Source organism: Mixophyes fleayi, chromosome 2 (genome assembly GCF_038048845.1).
Source record: "Mixophyes fleayi isolate aMixFle1 chromosome 2, aMixFle1.hap1, whole genome shotgun sequence".
NCBI lineage: Eukaryota > Metazoa > Chordata > Amphibia > Anura > Limnodynastidae > Mixophyes > Mixophyes fleayi.
This window is the reverse complement of record NC_134403.1, coordinates 90,327,091-90,349,759: the sequence shown is the minus strand read 5'-3', so window position 1 is coordinate 90,349,759 and position 22,669 is coordinate 90,327,091. Positions and strand designations below refer to the sequence as shown.

General features: G+C 43.4%; 1 protein-coding gene across 1 annotated transcript; it reads right to left on the bottom strand.

The window, feature by feature from the left end:
- Positions 1-17,259: 17,259 nt before the first annotated feature.
- TUBA1B (tubulin alpha 1b) lies at positions 17,260-22,453 on the bottom strand. Its single transcript, XM_075199627.1, has 4 exons — positions 22,340-22,453; positions 20,081-20,303; positions 19,842-19,990; positions 17,260-18,470 (listed from the first exon to the last, which is right to left on the bottom strand). Exons 1-4 carry the CDS (start codon positions 22,340-22,342, stop codon positions 17,490-17,492), a joined length of 1,356 nt encoding a protein of 451 aa, XP_075055728.1. The 5' UTR covers positions 22,343-22,453; the 3' UTR covers positions 17,260-17,489.
- Between the last annotated feature and the right edge of the window lie 216 nt (positions 22,454-22,669).

The following is a 22,669-nucleotide window of genomic DNA, read 5'->3' as shown; positions in this document are numbered from 1 at the left end:
AAACTTATTTAAAAGGTAATCTTTGTTGATTTTGTTTGTTTGCTTTATGTTGTCACATGTTTGTTTTCCTAAATCGCTGGCTGATGGTAAAGAATGGAAATGTTTGTTTTGTTTGCTGTTTTGAGATAACTATCTTGTTTCCCTCTTACAGATAAAAGGTACACAAAAGATATATAGACTTAGGGCTAGATTTACTATCAGGCGTGATGCATGGCGGCTTCAAACAGCCATGCATCGCGGCGTTTTTCCGGCGTGTTTGCATTGCAAACAGCCGGATTTACTAATGGGCGCATTTCAGCTTCAATTTGAAGCCGCCGGCGATGTAACGGCGGGATGTAATGCTCAAAGCCGCCGGCGGCTTTGAATAGAACATGGCGCTTTTGCTTTAAATGACGGCGCTTTTGTGTAAAGGCGGTTTTTTTGAAAATTACACCTGTCTCCTGGCCTGTTACTATTGGCTATTTTCAAACTCAGGAGATTTGACATCACAAGCCCTATATAAACCACTGGCCTGACACTTTTTTCTCTGATAGGGTTTAGAGGAGTTTTGTGAGAGGAGTTTGGAGGATAGTGGTTTGCTGAGAGTTGGTGAGAGTTGGAGTTTGGTGGATTGGTGGAGCGATATCTGATTGAAGTGTGAGTAGTCCTGTGGTTTTTTCCTGTTTTGTACATTTATTTTCTCATTTATTTTCTGTCTTGTATTTTTTGTATTTGACTTGTCCTTTGTCTGTGTTACTTGTGTGCGACTGTGTGGAGAGTGTGTCTGTAGGTAGTGTAGTTTGTTCTTTGTGTTTGTAAGTCCTTCAGTGTTTTGTGTTTTTCTGTCTTCTGGGTAAAAATGTCCAGAGATAGGAGGGGAGAACAGGCTGAGGAGAGGGAGATGGAGGTTGAGGGGTCAGAGGAGGGAGAGGGAGAGGTTGAGGAGACAGGACAGGGCAGGAAGACCAAGACAGGGAGGAATGTGCGCTTCTCACATGATGAGAATTGTGTGTTGGTGGACAACATCATTCCCTGCTACGAGGTCATCCTAGGGAACCTGGCAGCCCGGACTCCTCTAAGGCGGCGTCACCAACTGTGGGGGAGAGTCTGTGAGGCCGTGAACGCGGTGGGCCCACTGAAGCGGACAGTGGCACACTGCCGCAAGCGCTTCTCTGATATTAAGAGGAGGCTTAAAGAGTAGATGGCCCAGGAAAGGAGGTCGACAAGGCGCACGGGTGGTGGCCCCCCACTTCATATGGAGTACACCACGTACGAGGAGGAGCTGCGCCAGATAATGCCGGCTGAAATTGTAGAGGGCATAAATGTGCAGGACACCGATTCGCCCTCTTTTGGCCAAGTAGTTGGTGAGTTATTTGGTTTTTTTACCCTAACAGTATTTTAAATGTTTTTTTCTTTTTAAAACTGCTTTTCTCTTTTTAAAACTGCTTTTCTCTTTTTAAAACTGCTTTTCTCTTTGCAAACGTTTTTTTTTTTTTTTTTGTGGTTTTGCAAAGTGTATTTTTGCCTCTAATAGTTTGTAAAGTTTTTTTTTTCTCATAGTAAAAAAAATACAAAAATTGCAAACACATTTGTGCAATAAACAGTATATTTGGAAATTGTTTTTTTCTGGAAATACATTGTATGCTTTTTCTAATACATCCAGAATCGCCAGGACCGCAGTTCAGTCCCAGTGCCAGACCTACACCTCCACCTTCAGCGAGAGATTCGGGCACAGACGAGCAAGCAGGTGCGTGATTTCTGTTTAGGAGAGAAATAATGGAGTTACTTGATTTTCTGTGCAAATGTTGCTGTCAATGTTGTTTTATTTACTTTTTATTGTTTGCAATGAGAAGTTAGGGCTACATTTTACTAAACTGATATGTTGCCTATAGAAACCCATCAGAATATACCTTTACTTTATTTATTGCATTCAACTAAATGACAGCTAAAATCTGATTGGTTGCTATCGGCAACATCTCCACTTTTTATAGCATGCAGTTTAGTCAAAATAACCCAGCATGTACTACACAGTCCAAAGGATAATGGGTATTAAAAGGATAATAAGTGCATCCGTAAGCAGGTAGCATAGGACTAGAAATCAGGAATGCAAACATTGTGAAAGAATCTGTAGTTGCTAAAGAATATTCTTTCCTATCCAGTGTTCAGAATGCAATATACAAACATATTATATACTATATACTTACCATCATTTTTCATACACAGGGCCCTCTTCATACCAGCCACCTCAGGCGGAGTCCCTGGAAATGTCCCCTGAGCCAGAGGATCTAACAACCATCACCCTGGTAACAGTGGATGCCCCTGTGTCTGGCCTCCAGGAAGTTTCACCTGGCCCTGCTGAACCATCACACCACCAACCTGCACCTGAAACTATGGACCCAGCCAGAGAAATGGCGCTGTCTATTGGCGCATTCCAGCAGCAACAGACATTGTTCATGGACAGGCAAACTGGGCACATGTCACAAATTGCGGCCCAGTTGAGGTGAATACACCGCTCCACCAGCCAAATCCCTGCTGCAATAAACCGGCTGGCAAGCGCTTTGGAGCAGACGAATGTGCAGCTGGCCCAAATGTCTGGGTCTGTGGACGCCATGCATTCCTCCATTCGCGAGGGGAATGCCAATGTTATCCGGCTGGCAGGCCAACTCCAGCAGGAACTGATTACCCGCTTGCCGGCCCCTTTTTCATCGGCCTCCACCAGTGCCGCTAGTACGCCTACCACATCTCTACAGAGTACTCCTGTGTACTTACACGTAAAGTAGTTTGCAATTAGACGGTCTCTAATCTCCCTTCCGCCCTCTGTGCTCTGCACATCACCATGTGACACGGACCCCTTCTTTTTCACTGTCTACTGCAATAATCGGTGGGGTAAGTTGATGTATTGCTAGATTATGTATCAAACAGCCAGCCAGGATAATTTCAGACCCCTTTTCAGGTGCATACATAGCCCCACAACCCGATTAATCTAGTAACCTGAACCTAGTTTACCAAAGTACAAAGGTACGCTATAACACACCTCTACTAAATCAGTAAATAAATTGCATGGTGGGAAGACACAAGAGAAAAAGAAACCAAAACAACACTGCAATTACAAGACACTGGCCTTTTAACATATACAATCCCAAAGTAAAAAACTTTGTACATGAAATGGCCCTTTTCCTTCTGTTCTGATTGCCCAAATATCTGAAACAGCACACTGTTTGAGCAATCTCGCCGCTCACAAGCAGCGCTTTCATTTTAGTCTATTAAATGGCGGTTTTCCGGCGGCTTTATAAACCCCCTAATAGTAAATCTGGCTGTTTGTATGTTGAACATTGTTGAAACCGTCATGGCGATGTATACAGAGGCGGGTTTGGAAACATCTTTTTTGGCCGTTTGGACAGCGGGCTTAGCCTTAGTAAATCCGGCGATGGCTAAACCGCCGCCAAACCCGCCTGATAGTAAATCTAGCCCTTAGTGTTTAAAAGGGGTGAGATAGAGAAATAAAAGAATTACTCTTGAAAGACTAATTAACAATAGACAATTGGAACACTCTTTGTTTTAAGCTGCAGTGTCTCATGATAATTTGTTTGGCTGGGAATCATTATCCAACAATGAAGTATATACATACTTTGCTCCAAAATATCGTTTTATGTATCTCAGATGAGTCATCAACAGTTAATTTTTACATTTCTCTATCATAAGTTAGGAAAGTCCGTTGAAAAGGTATGTAGTCAATGAGATACCGAGTTCTTAATGAACAAATGACAGATGACACTGGATTGCACGGTTAAGACCCCCTAGTCAAGTATGGGGAGGGGTCATAATTAGCAAATAGCTAAGGGGAGCAGTGGAATGAATATAGCCATTTTCCCATAGAGTCCAATCCAGCTGTCATTTGTGTTGTAAAATCTCCCTTTCTACATGTATGTTTGTATTCAAATCTTTGTATTCCCATTATTCATTGCTTTTTTATTTCTCATTCTTTACACAAATGCTAGTACCCCTCTATCTTTCTTTTTCTCTCTCTCTCTCTCTCTCTCTCTCTTTCTCTCTCTCTCTCTCTCTCTCTCTCTCTGCTCTGGTAGAGATAAAATCAGACACAGTCTCATCAACGGGGCTAAGATATATATTTTTTTTTTACATAAGACAAATTCAGGGATACACACACTAGATTGACATGAGTCACAGAAACAGTCAGGGGTTTTGTTTTCATGTGTATAGAAACTGCTGATTTTAAGCAGAAAGGTTCTGTTGTGGAAATACGATTCATGTTTTATAGATTGCATATCTGTATTTTTTGTTTTTCTGTTTTATGATTCGTGCCTCCTGTACAAAAATGTGCCTTTATATGGATGCACAAAGGGTGGATAGGAGATTGCTGGAGGTTAGGCATACAGATATGTATCTCTGTATAGAACATTGGAGTAGGATTTTTACCACAAGATACGACATAATGTAAAACCCTAGAAAATGTAGAATTTTCATGTTTTATATTTTTTCACTGTTAGACAGACATGTACTGGATACTGTTATATTTGAAGAAAGTGTTATAGAAATAGACCCCTGTGTCCTTCTCACTTAGTCAAGTAGCTGAATGTGAGGTACTGAGAATGACATGTGAGTTGGCAGAGGGAAAATCGATTGATATATTATACATTGGTCTTCAGCATTTTCCTAGTCGAGGGGGCGATGCTGAGGTGACTGAGAAATCGTTTTATAGCAATACCAGCACATGAGTAGGACACTACATAGAGGACTTTATACAATGACACAGTTACCAACTGAAGTAGCTGCTAGTAAAGTCCACACTTACACACACGACCAGACATAGCTGTCACACCAGGGCGAACACAGCTGTCAAATAGACAGGGTTTTATGTGACAGCTAACAAATCTATGTTTTGTTTTGTTTTTCGTTGTATTGTTTTAGTTTTAAAAGGTGAACACACAAACATGCACACATAAACATATTGGTTAATATATGAAGATTTGTGTTACCTGAGGAATAAACTGTCTGGAAGGTGAAGAGATGTGGTGAGGAGTCTGGTGGACTCTGGAAAGATGGACAAGGTAGACCAATAGAGCCATCCCATATCCCTCCTGCTGATGGGTTTTCCTCCAGGTAAAACAAATACACGTCATCCAATTACCACCATGCAGGATCCTCAAGTATACACTGGTGTACCAATGAAATATGTCTGGGTAAAGGTATATTGAAATGTGTCTAATGTATTACTGTGTCATACTCAAAGCTTTTGTTATTCAATGTGATAGTCCTAGAGTTATAATAGATGATAGGGGTTTTCATGTTATTGATAATAGAGGTATAATGTATGAGTAGTGGTAACAAATCACGTACTTTCAATTAGCCATAAACCAGTGTGAACATAAAGTAGTGGTACTCGGTAGAACGAATTGAATAGAATAAGAGTGTCAGGAGCCGCGGCGGCCTCGGGCACCGCCGCGACTCACTTCCTGTTCCTAGTGAACGTCCCGGCCGTCTCCATGACGACCGGGGCGTCACTTCCGGTTCTCGGGCCCGACCGTTGCCAAGTGCGCCGAGTGTAACAAGCGGTGCGCCCCGGCAAGTGAGGCAGCCGGGCGCATGCGCTAAGATAGCCTGTGGGCTGATTATTATCGGGGCATGGGCTGTGACATGTTGCAGGGCTAAGCCCTGATTGGCCAAAGTCTGTATATAAGGCAGGGAGGGCTTAGCCTCCCTGCTGGTTATAGCGTCCAGTCTGCCTGTCAGCTAACCTGCTCCTGCTCCTGTTAGTATTGGAGAAAACCTGTTTGGACTGATTACCTGTGTATGACCCCTTGCCTGGATTTGACCCTGCCTGTGTATCCTGTGACCCTGACCTTCTTGCCTGTATCTGGACCTTGCTACCATGCTTGTGACCCCTGACCCTGGATCGTGTATTGGATTCCCTGTCTGCTGCCGGCCCTCGACCCTTGCCTGGACTTCACTCCGCTTACCTGGGTTCCCCCTAGTCGGTACACACTTCACGACCCTCTGCTAGTCCGCGGCCAAGTCTGTCCCCACCCTAGGGGCTCCACTGAACACCTGACTGGCAGACCAGACTCCGGGTTGTGCTGTACCGGCTAGAGGGGTTCCTAACATTATAACCGGCCTACTTTTCGGAGACGAAGTTGGTATGGAAGAAAGCGGAACCAAATCGTCTCCTCTTCAAGCCCTGGCGGGTCATGTTGAGACCCTCTACCAGATGATCCGGGAACTGTCCCAGTGGTTGTCCTCCCCTGACGGGGTCCCCCGGACTACACTGCTCAGTTCTGGTTCAGTTGATGAACCCAAGTTAAATTTGCCGGACCGGTTCTCCGGAAATAGAGCTCTGTTCCGGAATTTTAAAGAAAGCTGCAAACTCTACTTTCGACTGAAGCCTCGGTCTTCTGGTTCAGAACAGCAGAGAGTTGGAATTGTCATCTCCCTCCTGCAGGGTGACCCCCAGTCCTGGGCCTTCACCCTACCACAGTCGAGTCCTATCATGCAGTCGTTGGAAGCTTTCTTTAATGCACTAGGCCTCCTTTATGATGATCCCGATTGAGTTGCCTCTGCGGAGGCTCATCTACGGGCCTTAAAGCAAGGCCTGCGCTTGGCAGAAGAATACTGCGCTGAATTCCGCAGATGGTCGTCTGACAGTGAGTGGAATGATCCAGCGTTACGCAGCCAGTTTCGCTTAGGACTGTCAGAGGAGATTAAGGATTCACTTGTGCAGTATCCTTCCCCCACCTCGTTGGAGAGCCCTATGCAACTCGCCATTAAAATTAACAGGAGGATCGAGGAGAGGAAGACAGAGAAAGAGGCGTCTTCTTGTTTGTCTGCAATTATTTCAGCCTCCACAGATGTTGAGAAGCCTACGCAGTCAGGGGCGTTTCACCTCCCTCCGGAGGAAAGAGACAAGAGACGGTCACAAGGCCTATGTCTTTATTGTGGCAATAAGGGCCACTTTTCCTGTTCTTGTCCATACAAACCTGAAAAGGGAGCATGTCTGGGAAAAGTCCACTTGGGGTTGCAAATCGTTTCCCAAAAGAATGCTGTCCTGATTCCTGCACGAATTACTTTCGGTGCCAGTTCCGTGGCCCTGTCTGCCTTCATTGATAGTGGAGCGGCCGGCAACTTCCTCGACATCGGGTTTGCCTATTCTGCTGGGATTCCTATGGTGAAGCTTTGTTCTGCAGTTACAGTTTGTGGTCTAGATGGGAGTCCATTGCCTGGAGGTAAAATTGTTTGCGAGACTCCATCACTACAACTGAACATAGGAGCTCTCCATTCCGAGGCCATAACCCTCCTCGTTATCGACTGTCCATCAGTCCCGCTGATCCTGGGCCATCCGTGGCTTTCCCGTCACAATCCTGTCGTGGATTGGGAAAAAGGTGAAATTGTCCAGTGGAGCTCGTATTGTACACAGTCCTGCTTGACTCTGCCTCTGCGTGTAATCCAGTCTATTCCGGAGCAACTTCCCGCACAATATCATGAGTACTGGGATGTGTTCTCCAAAAAGGCTGCTTACACCTTACCGCCTCATCGAGACTTCGACTGTGCTATTGAGCTGATTCCTGGTTCCAAGTTACATAAGGGGTGCTTATATTCTCTCTCTGGTCCCGAGACCAAGTCCATGCAAGCTTATATTGAGGAGAATCCTGAGAAGCGGTTCATCAGGCCATCTAAATCTCCTGTAGGTGCCCGATGCTTCTTTGTGTCAAAAAAAGATGGTGGACTGCGACCCTGCATTGACTACCGGGGTCTCAATCAAATTACAGTCAAGAACACCTATCCGCTCCCTCTCATCTCGGTGTTATTTGATCATTTAAGAGGTGCCACGGTCTTCACCAAAATCGATCTCCGTGGCGCATACAACCTCATTCGCATCAGAGAGGGAGATGAATTGAAGACGGCATTCAATACACACTCCGGCCACTACGAGTATCTGGTCATGCCGTTTGGCCTCAGTAATGCACCAGCTGTGTTTCAAGATCTGATTAACGAAGTGCTACGAGAGTTCCTTGATTGTTTTGTGGTCGTCTATTTAGACGACATTCTCATCTATTCCAAGTCATTAACTATACATCAGGGTCACGTCAAACAGGTCCTACAGAGATTGCGAGAACACCACCTTTATGCTAAACTAGAATAATGCGAGTTTGAGGTGCAGAAGGTATCCTTCCTAGGCTACGTAATTTCTTCGGAAGGGTTCTCCATGGATCCAACCAAGGTCCAAGCTATCCTGGATTGGGTGCAACCAAATAATCTCAAAGCGGTGCAGAGGTTCCTGGGCTTCGCCAATTATTATAGACGGTTCATTCGTGGCTCCTATTGTCACCCTGACTCGCAAAGGAATGGATCCCACTAATTGGTCGCCTCAAGCAATAGCTGCATTTGAAAGCCTAAAAAAAGACTGTGTATCAGCTCAGGTCCTTAGACACCCAGATCCTAAAAAAACATTTGTTCTTGAGGTTGACGCCTCTGATGTCGGTGCTGGTGCTATATTGTCTCAGAAAGACTCTCATACTCACCGTCTGCACCCATGTGCTTACTTTTCTCGTAAATTCTCTTCGGCGGAAGCCAACTATGACGTGGGGAACCGAGAACTATTGGCAATTAAGTGGGCCTTTGAAGAGTGGCGTCTTTGGCTGGAGGGTGCCACGCATCAGATTTCCGTGATTACGGTTCATAAAAACCTACAATATATTCAGTCGGCCAAACGTCTGAACCCCAGACAGGCCCGTTGGTCGCTATTTTTCACTCAATTCGATTTTGTAATCACCTACCAACCAGGTTCTAAGAATGTCCGAGCAGATGCTCTGTCTAGAAGCTTCCTAGCAAATCATGTTCCTATTATGAATCCAGAACCTATCATTCCCCCTTCAATAATCCAAGCTGGGCTGACCCAAGACCTGAGCATTACACTCCAAAGGTTTCAAAGGATAGCCCCGGATAATACCCCGGACGGATGTTTATTTGTGCAGGTTCATTTAAGGAAGGCGGTTCTTGCAGAAGCTCACAATAGTAAGACTGCTGGACATCCCGGAATCTGGAAAACGTTGGAAATCTTATCCCGTACTGTATGGTGCCCATCGTTACCTACTGATGTCAGGAGTTATGTTCTCTCTTGCGAGGGTTGTGCCAGGAATAAAGTTCCTAGGAATCGTCCGGTAGGTCAATTGATTCCATTGCCCGTTACTGCAAAACCATGGACTCATTTGTCCATGGACTTTATTGTCGATCTGCCGCTCTCTGCAGGACACAACACCATATGGGTTGTAGTAGATCGATTCATCAAGATGTCTCACTTCATACCACTAGCCAGGCTCCCTAGTGCTTAAAATCTGGCTGTCCTGTTCATCCAACACATATTCCGCCTCCATGGACTCCCTGTTGACATTGTTTCTGATCGTGGGTCACAATTTATAGCACAATTTTGGAAATCCTTTTGTACCCTGCTTGGAATCAAGATTAGCCTGTCGTCTGCATACCACCCTCAGTCTAATGGACAGACTGAAAGGGTTAATCAGTCCTTGGAGCAGTTCTTACGATGCTACACTTCCGAATTTCACGACAACTGGTCGTCCTTATTGCCCTGGGCAGAATTCGCCTATAACAATTCATATCATTCATCTACGCAAATCTCGCCATTCTATTGCAACTTTGGTTTCCATCCCAGATCCAATTCCTTGTATTCCCTCAGATCCGCTGGTATTCCGGAGATTCGTTCCACAGCTGCTGACCTCCAGGTCATTTGGAAAAAAGTGCAATTCGCTTTAAGACAGGCCTCATTTTCTTGGAAAAAAAATTCTGATCGCCACCATACCACCTGCTCCCTTAAAGTGGGCCAGAAAGTGTGGCTTTCTACACGAAATATAAGGCTCAGACAGCCTTGCAGGAAATTGGGTCCTAAATTCATCGGCCCGTTTCTCATTATTAAGCAGATCAATGCCGTGGCATTCAGGTTGAAAATTCCTGGGTCATTAAGGATACCAAACACATTTCATTGCTCTTTGCTTAAGCCTGTACTATACCCAATCAATCCCAGCTTCCAAGTCCACATGTACAGAATCGGAATAAGCCTCAAAAATACATAATTCAGAAGATTCTCGATTCTAAGAACGTGCAGGGCCAGGTGCACTTCCTGGTACAGTGGAGGAATCGCGGCCTGGAGGAGCGGTCCTGGGTCCCGCGGAGAAAACTTAATGCTACAAAACTTGTAAGAGAATTTTTCAAAAAATTCCCTAAAAAACCTGGGTGTCGGGGTTCCTTAACCCCTCCTCAAGGGGGGGTACTGTCAGGAGCCGCGGCGGCCTCAGGCACCGCCGCGACTCACATCCTGTTCCTAGTGAACGCCCCGGCCGTCTCCATGACGACCGGGGCGTCACTTCCAGTTCTCGGGCCCGACCGTTGTCAAGGCAACGGCCGGACGCCGAGTGTAACAAGCGGTGCGCCCCGGCAAGTGAGGCAGCCGGGCGCATGCGCTAAGATAGCCTGTGTGCTGATTATTATCGGGGCATGGGCTGTGACATGTTGCAGGGCTAAGCCCTGATTGGCCAAAGTCTGTATATAAGACAGGGAGGGCTTAGCCTCCCTGCTGGTTATAGCGTCCAGTCTGCCTGTCAGCTAACCTGCTCCTGCTCCTGTTAGTATTGGAGAAAACAAAAAGTTTGGACTGATTACCTGTGTATGACCCCTTGCCTGGATTTGACCCTGCCTGTGTATCCTGTGACCCTGACCTTCTTGCCTGTATCTGGACCTTGCTACCGTGCTTGTGACCCCTGACCCTGGATCGTGTATTGGATTCCCTGTCTGCTGCCGGCCCCTGACCCTTGCCTGGACTTCACTCCGCTTACCTGGATTCCCCCTAGTCGGTACACACTTCACGACCCTCTGCTAGTCCGCGGCCAAGTCTGTCCCCACCACTAGGGGCTCCAGTGAACACCTGACTGGCAGAGCAGACTCCGGGTTGTGCTGTACCGGCTAGAGGGGTTCCTAACAAAGAGTTGGAACTTGATTGAAGTGACTGATAGCTTCGGCCACTAGTCCTTTCCCGCTACCAAAAGATCACTCCTGGGCAAACTCCTAACCTGTCAGTTTTTGAAATGTTCTTGACCCCTCGTGAGATGAGATTGTAACTGGGAGGCTAGGTTAGACCTTGAGAGAAGGTAAATAGTGAGACAGCAACCGAGAACATCCAAAACACTGTTTCCTGAAAAGTCACACTAACTGTCAGGATGTTGGATCGGGAGAGTAAGTTGTGGAGCAATAATTTCTTAGGCTCAGGTAATTTGTAATCTCAAAGGGATAGCGGGGAAAGTGGGGGGAAAAGGAAAAACCGCTCCGCTCTAGATAACAACCAACCTCACTCTTAAATTAACTTTGTTATGTGAGGGGGTGCTAAGGTCATATATATAACATATAGGTTTGGAAGGAAGACAGAATCTTGACCTATGTAGCACTCCAGGTGTAAAATAAATAGTCAATTAATACTAATATTTTATTGGTATGCATTAAAAAGGGTATATATAAGTATACAACCTATATTTAAAAAAGCGAAGTATTAAAAATAATAGTGTTGAAAAGAATAAAGTTAAAGTTTTGTAACCCTGTGGTGGACCCCAAGGAATATAAACCAGGTTATAAAATCCTATTGCAATAAACTCTGACCATATCTTGCGCAGCCCTAAGTTACTCAATTAGGACTGTATGAATGAGTGGTCTCCTTGAAACTATTACCATATGTTATAAGGGAATACATATACTTGATTGGGAATAGGAGCTATAACACGGCTTTCAAACAAGTAAGGCCACATCACATATGACTTGTCTGTCTGGGAATACCTAGTAATTTAGGCACTGAATATGATTACGATTTAGATACATTCTATAACAAAGAGATACTCTCCAGTGGAGTAACATTGTAGGGAAGAAGTTCATGTTCTGCTGCCACCTAGAGTCCACATAGATATAACAGGAATAGTGCTTTGGTGAAAGCAATACTGTTACCATACTATAGGATTTTATAACCTGGTTTATATTCCTTGGTTATTTTACATCTTATCTATCCTGTACATACATGTGAAAGGGACCTATACTTGGCAGACCTTTCCTTACTATCAGTATACTAATGATTGGCTCCACCACAGGGTTACAAAATTTTAACTTTATTCTTTTCAACACTATTATTTTTAATACTTCGCTTTTTTAAATATAGGTTGTATACTTATATATACCCTTTTTAATGCATACCAATAAAACATTAGTATTAACTGACTATTTACCTTACACCTGGAGTGCTACAAAGGTCAAGATTCGCTCAGGTAATTTGACAGACAGGTACCAGGTGTAGGCTACCAGCATCACGGCTTCAAGGGTAGCAGAGACACACTGGTGCCCATTCCACCCACTGCAGAGGGGCCAACACTCAGAGAAAGGTCCAAGGGCACTCATGTAGTGCAGTTAGTAGCACCTGAGCCAAAGGCTAATACTGTTGTCCAGCATGAAGTTGTAGTTTTTCCTGTTTTGTGTTCTCTCATTTCATTCTCTTCTCAGGACGGTTAATTCTTTTGATTATTAGCAGGTGACAGAGGCTGGTTCAGGTAATGATAAGGAGGTATTGGGGATGGAGGAGAAGTTAGTAGCATAATCGGTCCAGCCAATTACTCTATTCAATTCAGGGGTAAAGGAAAATTTGGAAACCTTGGAGCTTGGAGAAAGTGTGAGGGGCTATTGTCTGAGTAGCATTACGTCCGTAAGTACGGTGACCCCATGGTTAAAAGAAAAAGAGGTACACCCAGCGATGCCAGTCCAGTAATATTCGGACTTGAGCAGGCATCCTTGAGAATGATTATCATTCTTGGGGGGGTAAGGTTTTAGACCAAACAAAGTGCTGGGCGTGCTCACACGTGCCTCAGTGATTATATCAAGTAGGACTAGTTCTCTTCCCACTAAATATTCTTGAGGTACCCGAACTATGGGTGGGAGGTCACTAGGGGTAAAAGTACGACACCTAGGTCCCTTAGTCTGAAGTCTCCCAATGCTTTGCAAGCCGATCACTGTTAAATCTGAGTATCGGAGACTGGGAAGAATGAACAGACAATAGCCCGCCCACAAGTGTTGATGAAAAGAACTGATGACATTATTAGAATTGTGTATATTAACGCAAGCTGAAGGAGATTGCATATGACATTATTGATAGACATAGGATGATGCTATTGATGAACATGAAGTGTTTAAATGTATTCTGAGCTTAAAAGACATGCGTTGGACAGAAGAACCTGTTAAACTTGAAGAACTGTAGTAGAGAATTCTGTATAGCTGATACACGTTCTACTGTACCTTTCCAAATAATGTATTAAGTGTTTTATTGCACCCTTGAAGGGCATACAAAAGGTTATCTCCAAGCTCCAGAAATGTACAGTCTATAGTAAAAGAAGAAATCGTTTTGAGGATTAAGACTCTCTCTTATGATAACTTGTTTAGATCTACAAACAGCGTAGTCATACCCCAAGGGGGACTCGCATTACATAGCAATGAAACGTGGTACTGAGATCCTGCATATAACATCTTTAAGGTATTAGTTTATTGTACTATCAAAGGGTGGACTGTCAAAGTCGTTTAATTGGATGAACGAAAGTATATTGGTGTAATATTGTTTTGCCGTGCAATTGCGATCCGTATGCCACGTAACACGTGGCATGATGCGATCGCACGGTAAAATACGCACGCACACACTCGCATTACAACATTTAGTTATTTATATAATTCATATTCATATTGGTTTCATTACACTGTAATTTATGAACAGATAATATTTGGTTTATTAGTAGTATATATATAAATATATATATATATAATGATTATACGTACACTTCAGTGATATATATAGTTCAGGTTGTGGGAAAGGTGGCATGTCTGGTATCATACCTAAACCCTATTCATCAGCATCTGTCCGGTGCAGTCGGCAAGGAGATCGCACATTGCATACTCTAGTTATTGATATTAGGGAATAAATCTTTTGTATGATGCTGGCTATGAAAGGAGTAGACCCCCTGGAGAGACGACCCCCACCTTTGGATTCCTTAGATTGAATCAGCCTATGACCTGTTTACCCTGGACCCACCCAACATCTGGACTTATAGAAACAATCAACGTCATCTCTATTGTTCACTGTGTAACACTGTACTGTATATAATCATAGCTGCACTCCCCCTGGCTCTCAGTCAACTCTGACACAGTATTCTAACAGATATACTGTCCACCGGGTCCCGTGGGTGCGCAGCGAGCACATGCGATAGCATCGGTATGTATTTTATCTTTTGGTATTGGCTGTACGGTACTGTATCATAATATAATAATGTATTGAATTGTTGACTATTTACATCTGCTAAAATAAATCACTTTGTGCATCTGCTAAAATAAATCACTTTGTGCTTACGAAACACATACAATTGATTGGGCAATGCTTATTTGAAAATGATAGAATTACTTTAATAGTCCTTATATAGGTGTCTAGGATCGAATGATTAATGACTTTCACTATTTTCTCTGTTCCCTCATAATTTGATGTAATGTACTATTTTAGGTAACTCATCTTATGTGATACTACCTCCTCACCCCACCCCAACACACACACACACATCCTCTCCCTCCGCCAATACTGAATACAGTATAAAATAAACAATACAAAGAACAAAAATATACCATATACAAAATGCAGTATAAGTATTGTAGAAAAACAAATGATTACCTGATTTGATTTTGATTCTGCTAAGTTATGTTTGCTAACAAGTGGATATTCTCTTAATGTAGTCATCTCCATTTCAATTTATATCTTCTACTTTTCATTGCTTACTTTTCTTATTGCTGTGTGATTATCTGATACATATATGTCTATGATACATGTTACTATTTGACAACTATGTATTGAATATCTATTATATTTTTTGTGTTTGAAAATGCAAATAAAACATTTTGAAAAAAATTTAAATAAAAATATTGGGATTGTCATTTTAGAGCGGGCAGTTTTGTTTGATACACTGATGTGCAGTTTGGCCTTTTCGAGTGCCTGAAATTAAATATGTAGCCAATCAGTGATATTTACAATAAAAACAAATTGTTCATTTTATTAATTAGGTCAGCTATGCTACGCCCCTGTCACGGTTTAGTCCTTGGTATTGGAATGGTTGTCACAATGTAAATGCAGTGCAGCAGATTTGATCATACGGACCTGTGTTGCAGCAAAATAAAATAAAAGGTAAGCACTGGAACTGCCACTCCTGAGTTATCTTTGTACACAGACATTAAAAAGACAATCAAACTGGCGATATATGCTCGTATTTCTATACAACATAAGAATGCTAGGTCAATAAACATTGAGCACAGATAGGTTTCACATGGGGAAATGACTATACCCCCAAAAATGTTTTGTTTTTTCTTTATTTAGGGGGGTGGGGGTGAAGTTTCTGAAAGCAGAAAATCTTTACTTTGTCATATTAACTCTGCTTCTGTTCTCTCTGACACAGGAACTGTAATTATCCAGCTTGTGGTTGTGTCCCCGCCCCCACTTCTCCTCCCTCTGGCTTCCTCCATTGACCAGGCCAGACAGAAAGCAATATGAATAAAAAAGAAAAAGGAATCCCTCTCCGTGCTGCATTTTTTAAATGTTTGGTATCAGTTACCAATTTATGAGGCCTATGTATTCTATTTATTGAAACATTAAAAATATATAATTTTGTATACACTATTATCTCTGGTTTTATGTATCCCGCCAAGGTTTCCTTTGATTTTTCTAGTTAAGGCCACACCTATATATCACTATTCATATTGCTTTCTCAGATCAAAAAGAAAAAGCACTGAAGGCCTTCTCTGCTGTGAACATTAAGAAAAGGGGTGTGGGGAGATTTGCAGACCATCCACATTAAAAGCACCCTCCTTATATTGTGCAGGTTACCCTCATGCCAGCAAAACACCTATGACCCCTCGAGTCATTGACTCCACTAGACCTCTGAAGGTTTCCTGTGGTATCTGGTACCATGACGTCAGCAGCAGATTATTTAAGTTGCGAGGTGGGGCCTCCATGGCTCGGACTTGTTTTTCCAGCACAAGTTCCTTAAATCATTCCTGAACATTTTTTGCAGTGCGACAGGGTGCAGGATCCTGCTGAAAGAGGTTACTACCATAAGGAAATACCATGCTATTGCAATGAAGGGGTGTACATGGTCTGCAACAATGCTTAGGTAGGTGTTACATGTCAAAGTAACATCCACATGAATGCCAGGACCCAAGGTTTCCCAGAGCATCACACTGCCTCCACTGAACTCTTCCCATAATGCATCCTGGTGCCATCTCTTCCCCAGGTAAACAACACACACAGCTGTCCACATTATGTAAAACAAAGTGAGATTCAACACACTAGGCCACCTTCTTGCGCTGCTCCATGATCATTCTGGCACTCATATCCCCATTGTAGGTGCTTTCGGTGGTTTGCAGGGGTCAGTATGGGTACTCTGACCAGTCTGCAGAAAGCTGCAATTCACTGTGTGTTCTGACACCTTTCTATCTTAGCCAGCATTGTTTTTGCAGTTTGAGCTATTGTAGCTCATCTTTGGTTTGGACCAGACAGGCTATCCTTTGCTTCCCACATGGATCAATGAGCCTTGGGCACCCATAACCCTGTTGCACTTTGCCCTTCCTTGGACCACTTTTGGTAAGTACTAAGCACTGCATACCGGGAACACCCCACAAGACCTGCCGTTTTGGAGATGTCATCTAGCCATCACAATTTGACCCTTGTCAAAGCCACTCAATCCATATTTTCCGCTATCAACTTATCAGTTTCAAGAAAGGAATATTCACTTGTTGCCCAATATATCCCACCCAGTGGAAGGTACCATTGTAACGAGACTCAGTGTTATTCACTTGTCAGTGGTTTAATGTTGTGGCTGATCGCTATTATATATCCACCCCGTTTTAACGGATTAAAGCCAAAGAAATGTAAAATTGTTTACTTTTCCAGTGTCACCCACTGAATGTACTTTTGTGTATTTTTACGGACAGTTGACTGGATCACTAGTGACAAACAGGAGAATTGTGTTAAAATTGATTAGCTGCAACTACAGTGGTACTTTTATGATGAAATACCTTTCAGACATATGACACTTACACATTAGTACCACTTAAGTCTATTTTAGTGTATATTGCTTCTGTTTACCAGGGAACCATAGTTATAGTGTAGACTCTCCCCTTTAAAGAAATACACATTAGAACATATACTTAAGGGATCACATTTTTTTCTTTTTTTTATACATTTTATTCCAGATCGGATACAATTACTTTGATGGAACAATGACATGAATGCATATTTTATCATTTAACTAAAAAACAGATTGTCAAACTTCACAACAATTTGAAGATTGGTCAATACAGTTTAAAAATTAAAAAGCATCTGTTCAGCTGAAGTTTGATGGTTAAAAGGACATGCCTGTAAAGTAGCAAGACCTGGTTTAATACTCTTCACCTTCCTCCTCACCCTCTCCTTCCACAGAATCTACCCCAACCTCCTCATAATCCTTCTCCAAGGCAGCCATGTCCTCACGGGCCTCAGAGAACTCTCCCTCCTCCATACCCTCACCCACATACCAGTGCACAAAGGCACGCTTAGCATACATAAGGTCAAACTTATGGTCCAGTCGAGCCCAGGCTTCTGCAATGGCAGTGGTGTTGCTCAGCATACACACTGCACGCTGTACCTTGGCCAGATCCCCACCTGGAACCACCGTTGGTGGCTGATAGTTAATGCCAACCTTGAAACCAGTAGGACACCAGTCTACAAACTGGATACTACGCTTGGTCTTGATGGTTGCAATAGCTGCATTAACATCTTTGGGCACCACATCACCACGGTACAACAGGCAGCAAGCCATATATTTACCATGGCGTGGGTCACATTTCACCATCTGGTTAGCTGGCTCAAAGCAAGCATTTGTTATCTCTGCCACAGAAAGCTGTTCATGGTAGGCTTTCTCTGCTGAAATAACTGGGGCGTAGGTGGCAAGAGGGAAGTGAATACGAGGATAGGGCACCAAATTGGTCTGGAACTCTGTCAGATCTACATTCAAGGCTCCATCAAATCTGAGGGAAGCTGTGATAGAAGATACTATCTGACTAATAAGGCGATTCAGGTTAGTGTAGGTTGGGCGCTCAATATCTAGATTTCTACGGCAGATGTCATAGATGGCCTCATTGTCCACCATGAAAGCACAATCAGAGTGCTCCAGGGTGGTGTGAGTGGTCAGAATGGAGTTGTAGGGCTCAACAACAGCAGTGGACACTTGGGGAGCTGGATAAATGGAGAACTCCAGCTTTGACTTCTTTCCATAATCAACAGAGAGACGTTCCATCAACAGAGAGGTGAAACCAGAGCCAGTACCGCCGCCAAAGCTGTGGAAGACCAGGAAACCCTGAAGACCTGTGCACTGGTCAGCCTGTTGAGAAGGTGAAAAAAAAATTAGCAAATATCAATTAAGTTTAAAAGATTATTTAACCAACATGGATCTACACTTTTTTTTGAAGTGGATTAAAAGAACTACTAAATAAATAAATAAGCCCATATACTCAAAGACAATGTATGTGCTATGGAGAAGGGAATTCATCGCAAAACATATACTTCACAATCTTAGAATGGCAAGGCCTAGATATTGTGCATATCCATTTCCTCGTGTCTCTTCTCCATGTTGTTGTTGGTGAAACTCCACAATGGGCCTTGTTTAGAGTTAAGAGTAAATCTAGCCAGAGAGACAAAGCCAATTTGGGGCAAATTTAAACTATGAGGACAGATTTAGATTTGGGAGAAGAGGATCATACCTCAACGCTAAGTAGCCGGGTTAAAATAAGCCGCTTTCATTTATGCAAAAGCAGTCAGTTTTCACTGCTTACAAAATACAAACCCTTTACATTGCATGGTTTGTCCACCTTTTAGCTGGATTGTATCCAAATTCTAAATGGGGCATTAGGTGCACAAGTATTTTTTGGGCTATACGATTTAGCGCTGGTCTATTGAGCTTCATATATGGGGCAAATATTGCCAAGCATGTAGCCTCAAAGCAACCAATGGTTGGAAAATAACTAGACCAAGTAGCTGCAGTGAATCTCCACAAGATCTGCAATGTTTTCCAAAGTATGGCTAGTCTTCTTACAATTCATAACATGTTAACCCAACAGAATGTAGCAAGTCCCACAGCCAGGACTGGCACATAGTGAAGGGGTACCACAATAACAATAAAGACTGAATGAGTGACATTATGCCTTGTGATACTGCTGGTCCAAAACAAAGCAAGTGTCATGGAAGTAAATAAAATTATATTTGACTCAGATTACAAAGTGCATGAAGTCACTCATGCAACAAAATGGATGGCACAATATTTAAGGGTGCATAACTTTAATCCATTATAAACAACCTTTGTTGTAAAAACAAAATACTTCTTTCTCATATGTTAGTATTAAGATTCTATTAGCATTATGCATATGGAAATTGTAGCTCTATTGTATGCTTTTGGCATGTTTGTATAACAGTAAATAGTAGTTCAATTGGCTGCTATTAAATTGACCTTAGTCTCGCCCGGTCTGTGTGTGTATGTTAAGAAATTTAGACTGTAAGTCCCAATGGGGCAGGGACTGATGTGAATGAGTTCTCTGTACAGCACTGCGGAATCAGTGGCGCTATATAAATAGCTGATAAACCAATTTTTTTTATTTTTTTTTAAAAAAAGGGGACTACGTGTGTCTGATAAACTCTAAATACTAAATAGAATATTAAATATGACAACAGAAACAAAGGCATGAATAAACAAACTTACCAGTTTGCGGATTCTGTCCAGGACCAAATCAATAATTTCCTTGCCGATAGTATAATGGCCACGGGCATAGTTATTGGCAGCATCTTCCTTTCCTGTAATTAGCTGTTCTGGGTGGAATAGCTGACGATATGTTCCACTACGTACCTCGTCTGTTGAGTTGAATAAATAGGATATTGAGCAAACAATTATAAATTTCTATAAATGTGACATCAAGATAAATCACAGAAAGTAACTCTCACCAATGACCGTTGGCTCCAGGTCCACAAACACAGCTCTGGGGACATGTTTGCCAGCCCCAGTCTCACTGAAGAAGGTGTTGAAGGAATCATCCCCTCCTCCAATGGTTTTGTCACTGGGCATCTGCCCATCAGGCTGGATGCCATGTTCCAGGCAGTACAGCTCCCAGCAGGCATTACCAATCTGCACACCAGCCTGACCAACGTGGATAGAGATACACTCACGCTGGGAAAAGAAAAGCACAGGGATAACGCATCAGAGGACCTAGCAGTCATTTAAAGAGTTAACAAAAACAGCAGATTCCAGGAAAAAAATGGCTGCAGCCATCAGAGCTCCACATAGGGCACCTAAGGATTTGTTCTTTTCCTACAGGTAGTGCAGCTTTAATAAAACTTCACCTAAAAAAATACAAAAGAAAGCAGGCAAACTGTGCCCTTCTCAATTAAGTGATTGAATGATCATAGTCACTAGTTAGAATTTCGAAAGCCTAATAAATGGGTAACTGATGTATATTTAGAACACACCACCCATTAATTTACTAAACATCCAAGATTACATTTTAAAACAGTGACAATGAATCACACCCACAGCAGTCAGCTGACGTTACTTCCACGTTTGCATAGACTAGTCTGCAAGCTGTTCCCACCCCCACACTTCATCCGCCCCAGTGAGGAAAAAGAGACATTTACATGAGGCTTTCAAGTGAATCAGGATTATCCTTCTAGATTGATCTGTTTCTTTAGAAGTACTCAGTTTACAATGCTGACTTGCCCCTCCCAACAGCTGTTGTGGGTCTCAATGCCATTCAGAATACTGTAACGCCTTTAGGAGCCCTATTGGCTATTTGGGGTAAATGCTACATTAAAGCAGTTCTTGCTGCATTTCCAACCAGGTCCTATTAGTTAAGAGTGACCTCTGAAAAGAAATCAGTGCAAATCTCTTGTAATAACCGAGGCTAGTAACCTAGAGCTACCACATCTCCCACTACATAACATGGGCAGTGTAAGGCTAATCTTAGCTAGAAGAGATGCCAAATGTCATAACTGCCAGCTATAATCCGCTCTTGCCATTACATTATGGAGTGCACGCTGGACACACTGCAAATGTAGTATTTTGCTAAACTAGCAAGCCACTGGGCAGGCTCCAAAATTCTTTTAAAAATACATTTATAGTCTATTGTAGTGGAAAAAAATTACCTCTTCCTGTACAACCTTTTGGGCTTTAGTTATTCAGTTCAACTGAAATTGTGTGGGCACAATAATTAGAATATGCTGAGACTTGTAGTACCACATGTGCTGCAGAGCCACATGCAGGTAAGACATTAGCTGAAGTAGGTAAGCATCCCCAGGAGGAAATCTAAATGTAGTGCAGTTGGGGACCAGCCAATTTAGACATTACTAATTGACCACAAGGCAGAGCAAACGACTGGGGAAATAGAGAGCCGAGCAGTGATGGAGAGGTGGCTGCAGACAGTGGTATTTGGAATGAATGACCACCAGACAATGTAAGAGAGACGGCAGGGTCCCATTCTGCAGCCACCTACAGTATGAATGACCAGCAGACAATGTAAGAGACTGCAGGGTCCCATTCTGCAGCCACCTACAGTATGAATGACCAGCAGACAATGTAAGAGACGGCAGGGTCCCATTCTGCAGCCACCTACAGTATGAATGACCAGCAGACAATGTAATAGACTGCAGGGTCCCATTCTGCAGCCACCTACAGTATGAATGACCAGCAGACAATGTAAGAGACTGCAGGGTCCCATTCTGCAGCCACCTACAGAATGAATGACCACCAGACAATGTAAGAGAGACGGCAGGGTCCCATTCTGCAGCCACCTACAGTATGAATGACCACCAGACAATGTAAGAGACGGCAGGGTCCCATTCTGCAGCCACCTACAGTATGAATGACCAGCAGACAATGTAAGAGAGACGGCAGGGTCCCATTCTGCAGCCACCTACATACAGTATGTGCCGGGGGCTTGGCAGCTCCAGTGTCCGCCCCAGTACACGCCGGATATGGGGGCGCACCACCCCAATAGACCTACAACGCGGGAAGATCCGCAGTAGACGGATGACAGTAGGGAGCCCACCCACCATTTACAGGAAAGAGGCAACAGGACATTTTTCCAATATCCATAAAGCACTGACACCCATCACCCCCCCCCCCCCCAAAAAAAATGAAATCTGTATACCGTTACATCTGACAGCAGAGATGGCAGCTGAGGTTAACCCTATAAGCACCCCTCTACTTACCATGTTTAATGATGAGAAGTCAGCGAAGAGTAAGAATTTTAAAAAAATAAATAAATAAAACGTTACTTTATCCAACAGCTAAGAGTGGATGTAAGTAACAGAATGGGGCGGAAGACCGGGAGAGCGGCTTATATACCGCTCGCCCGGTGACGTCAGCATGCCTTATGCTAATGAGCTGTGGTGCGCACTGACTGGCGCGGCAGCGAGATGTACGGACCCGGGAGGCGGGAGCTGGCGGCCGCCTCAGCCTCATCATGGCGGCCCCGTCCGCTCTCTCAGTCCTGAAAACTGCACATTCAATTAGAGCTACCTACCCAGCACTCCAGGGTA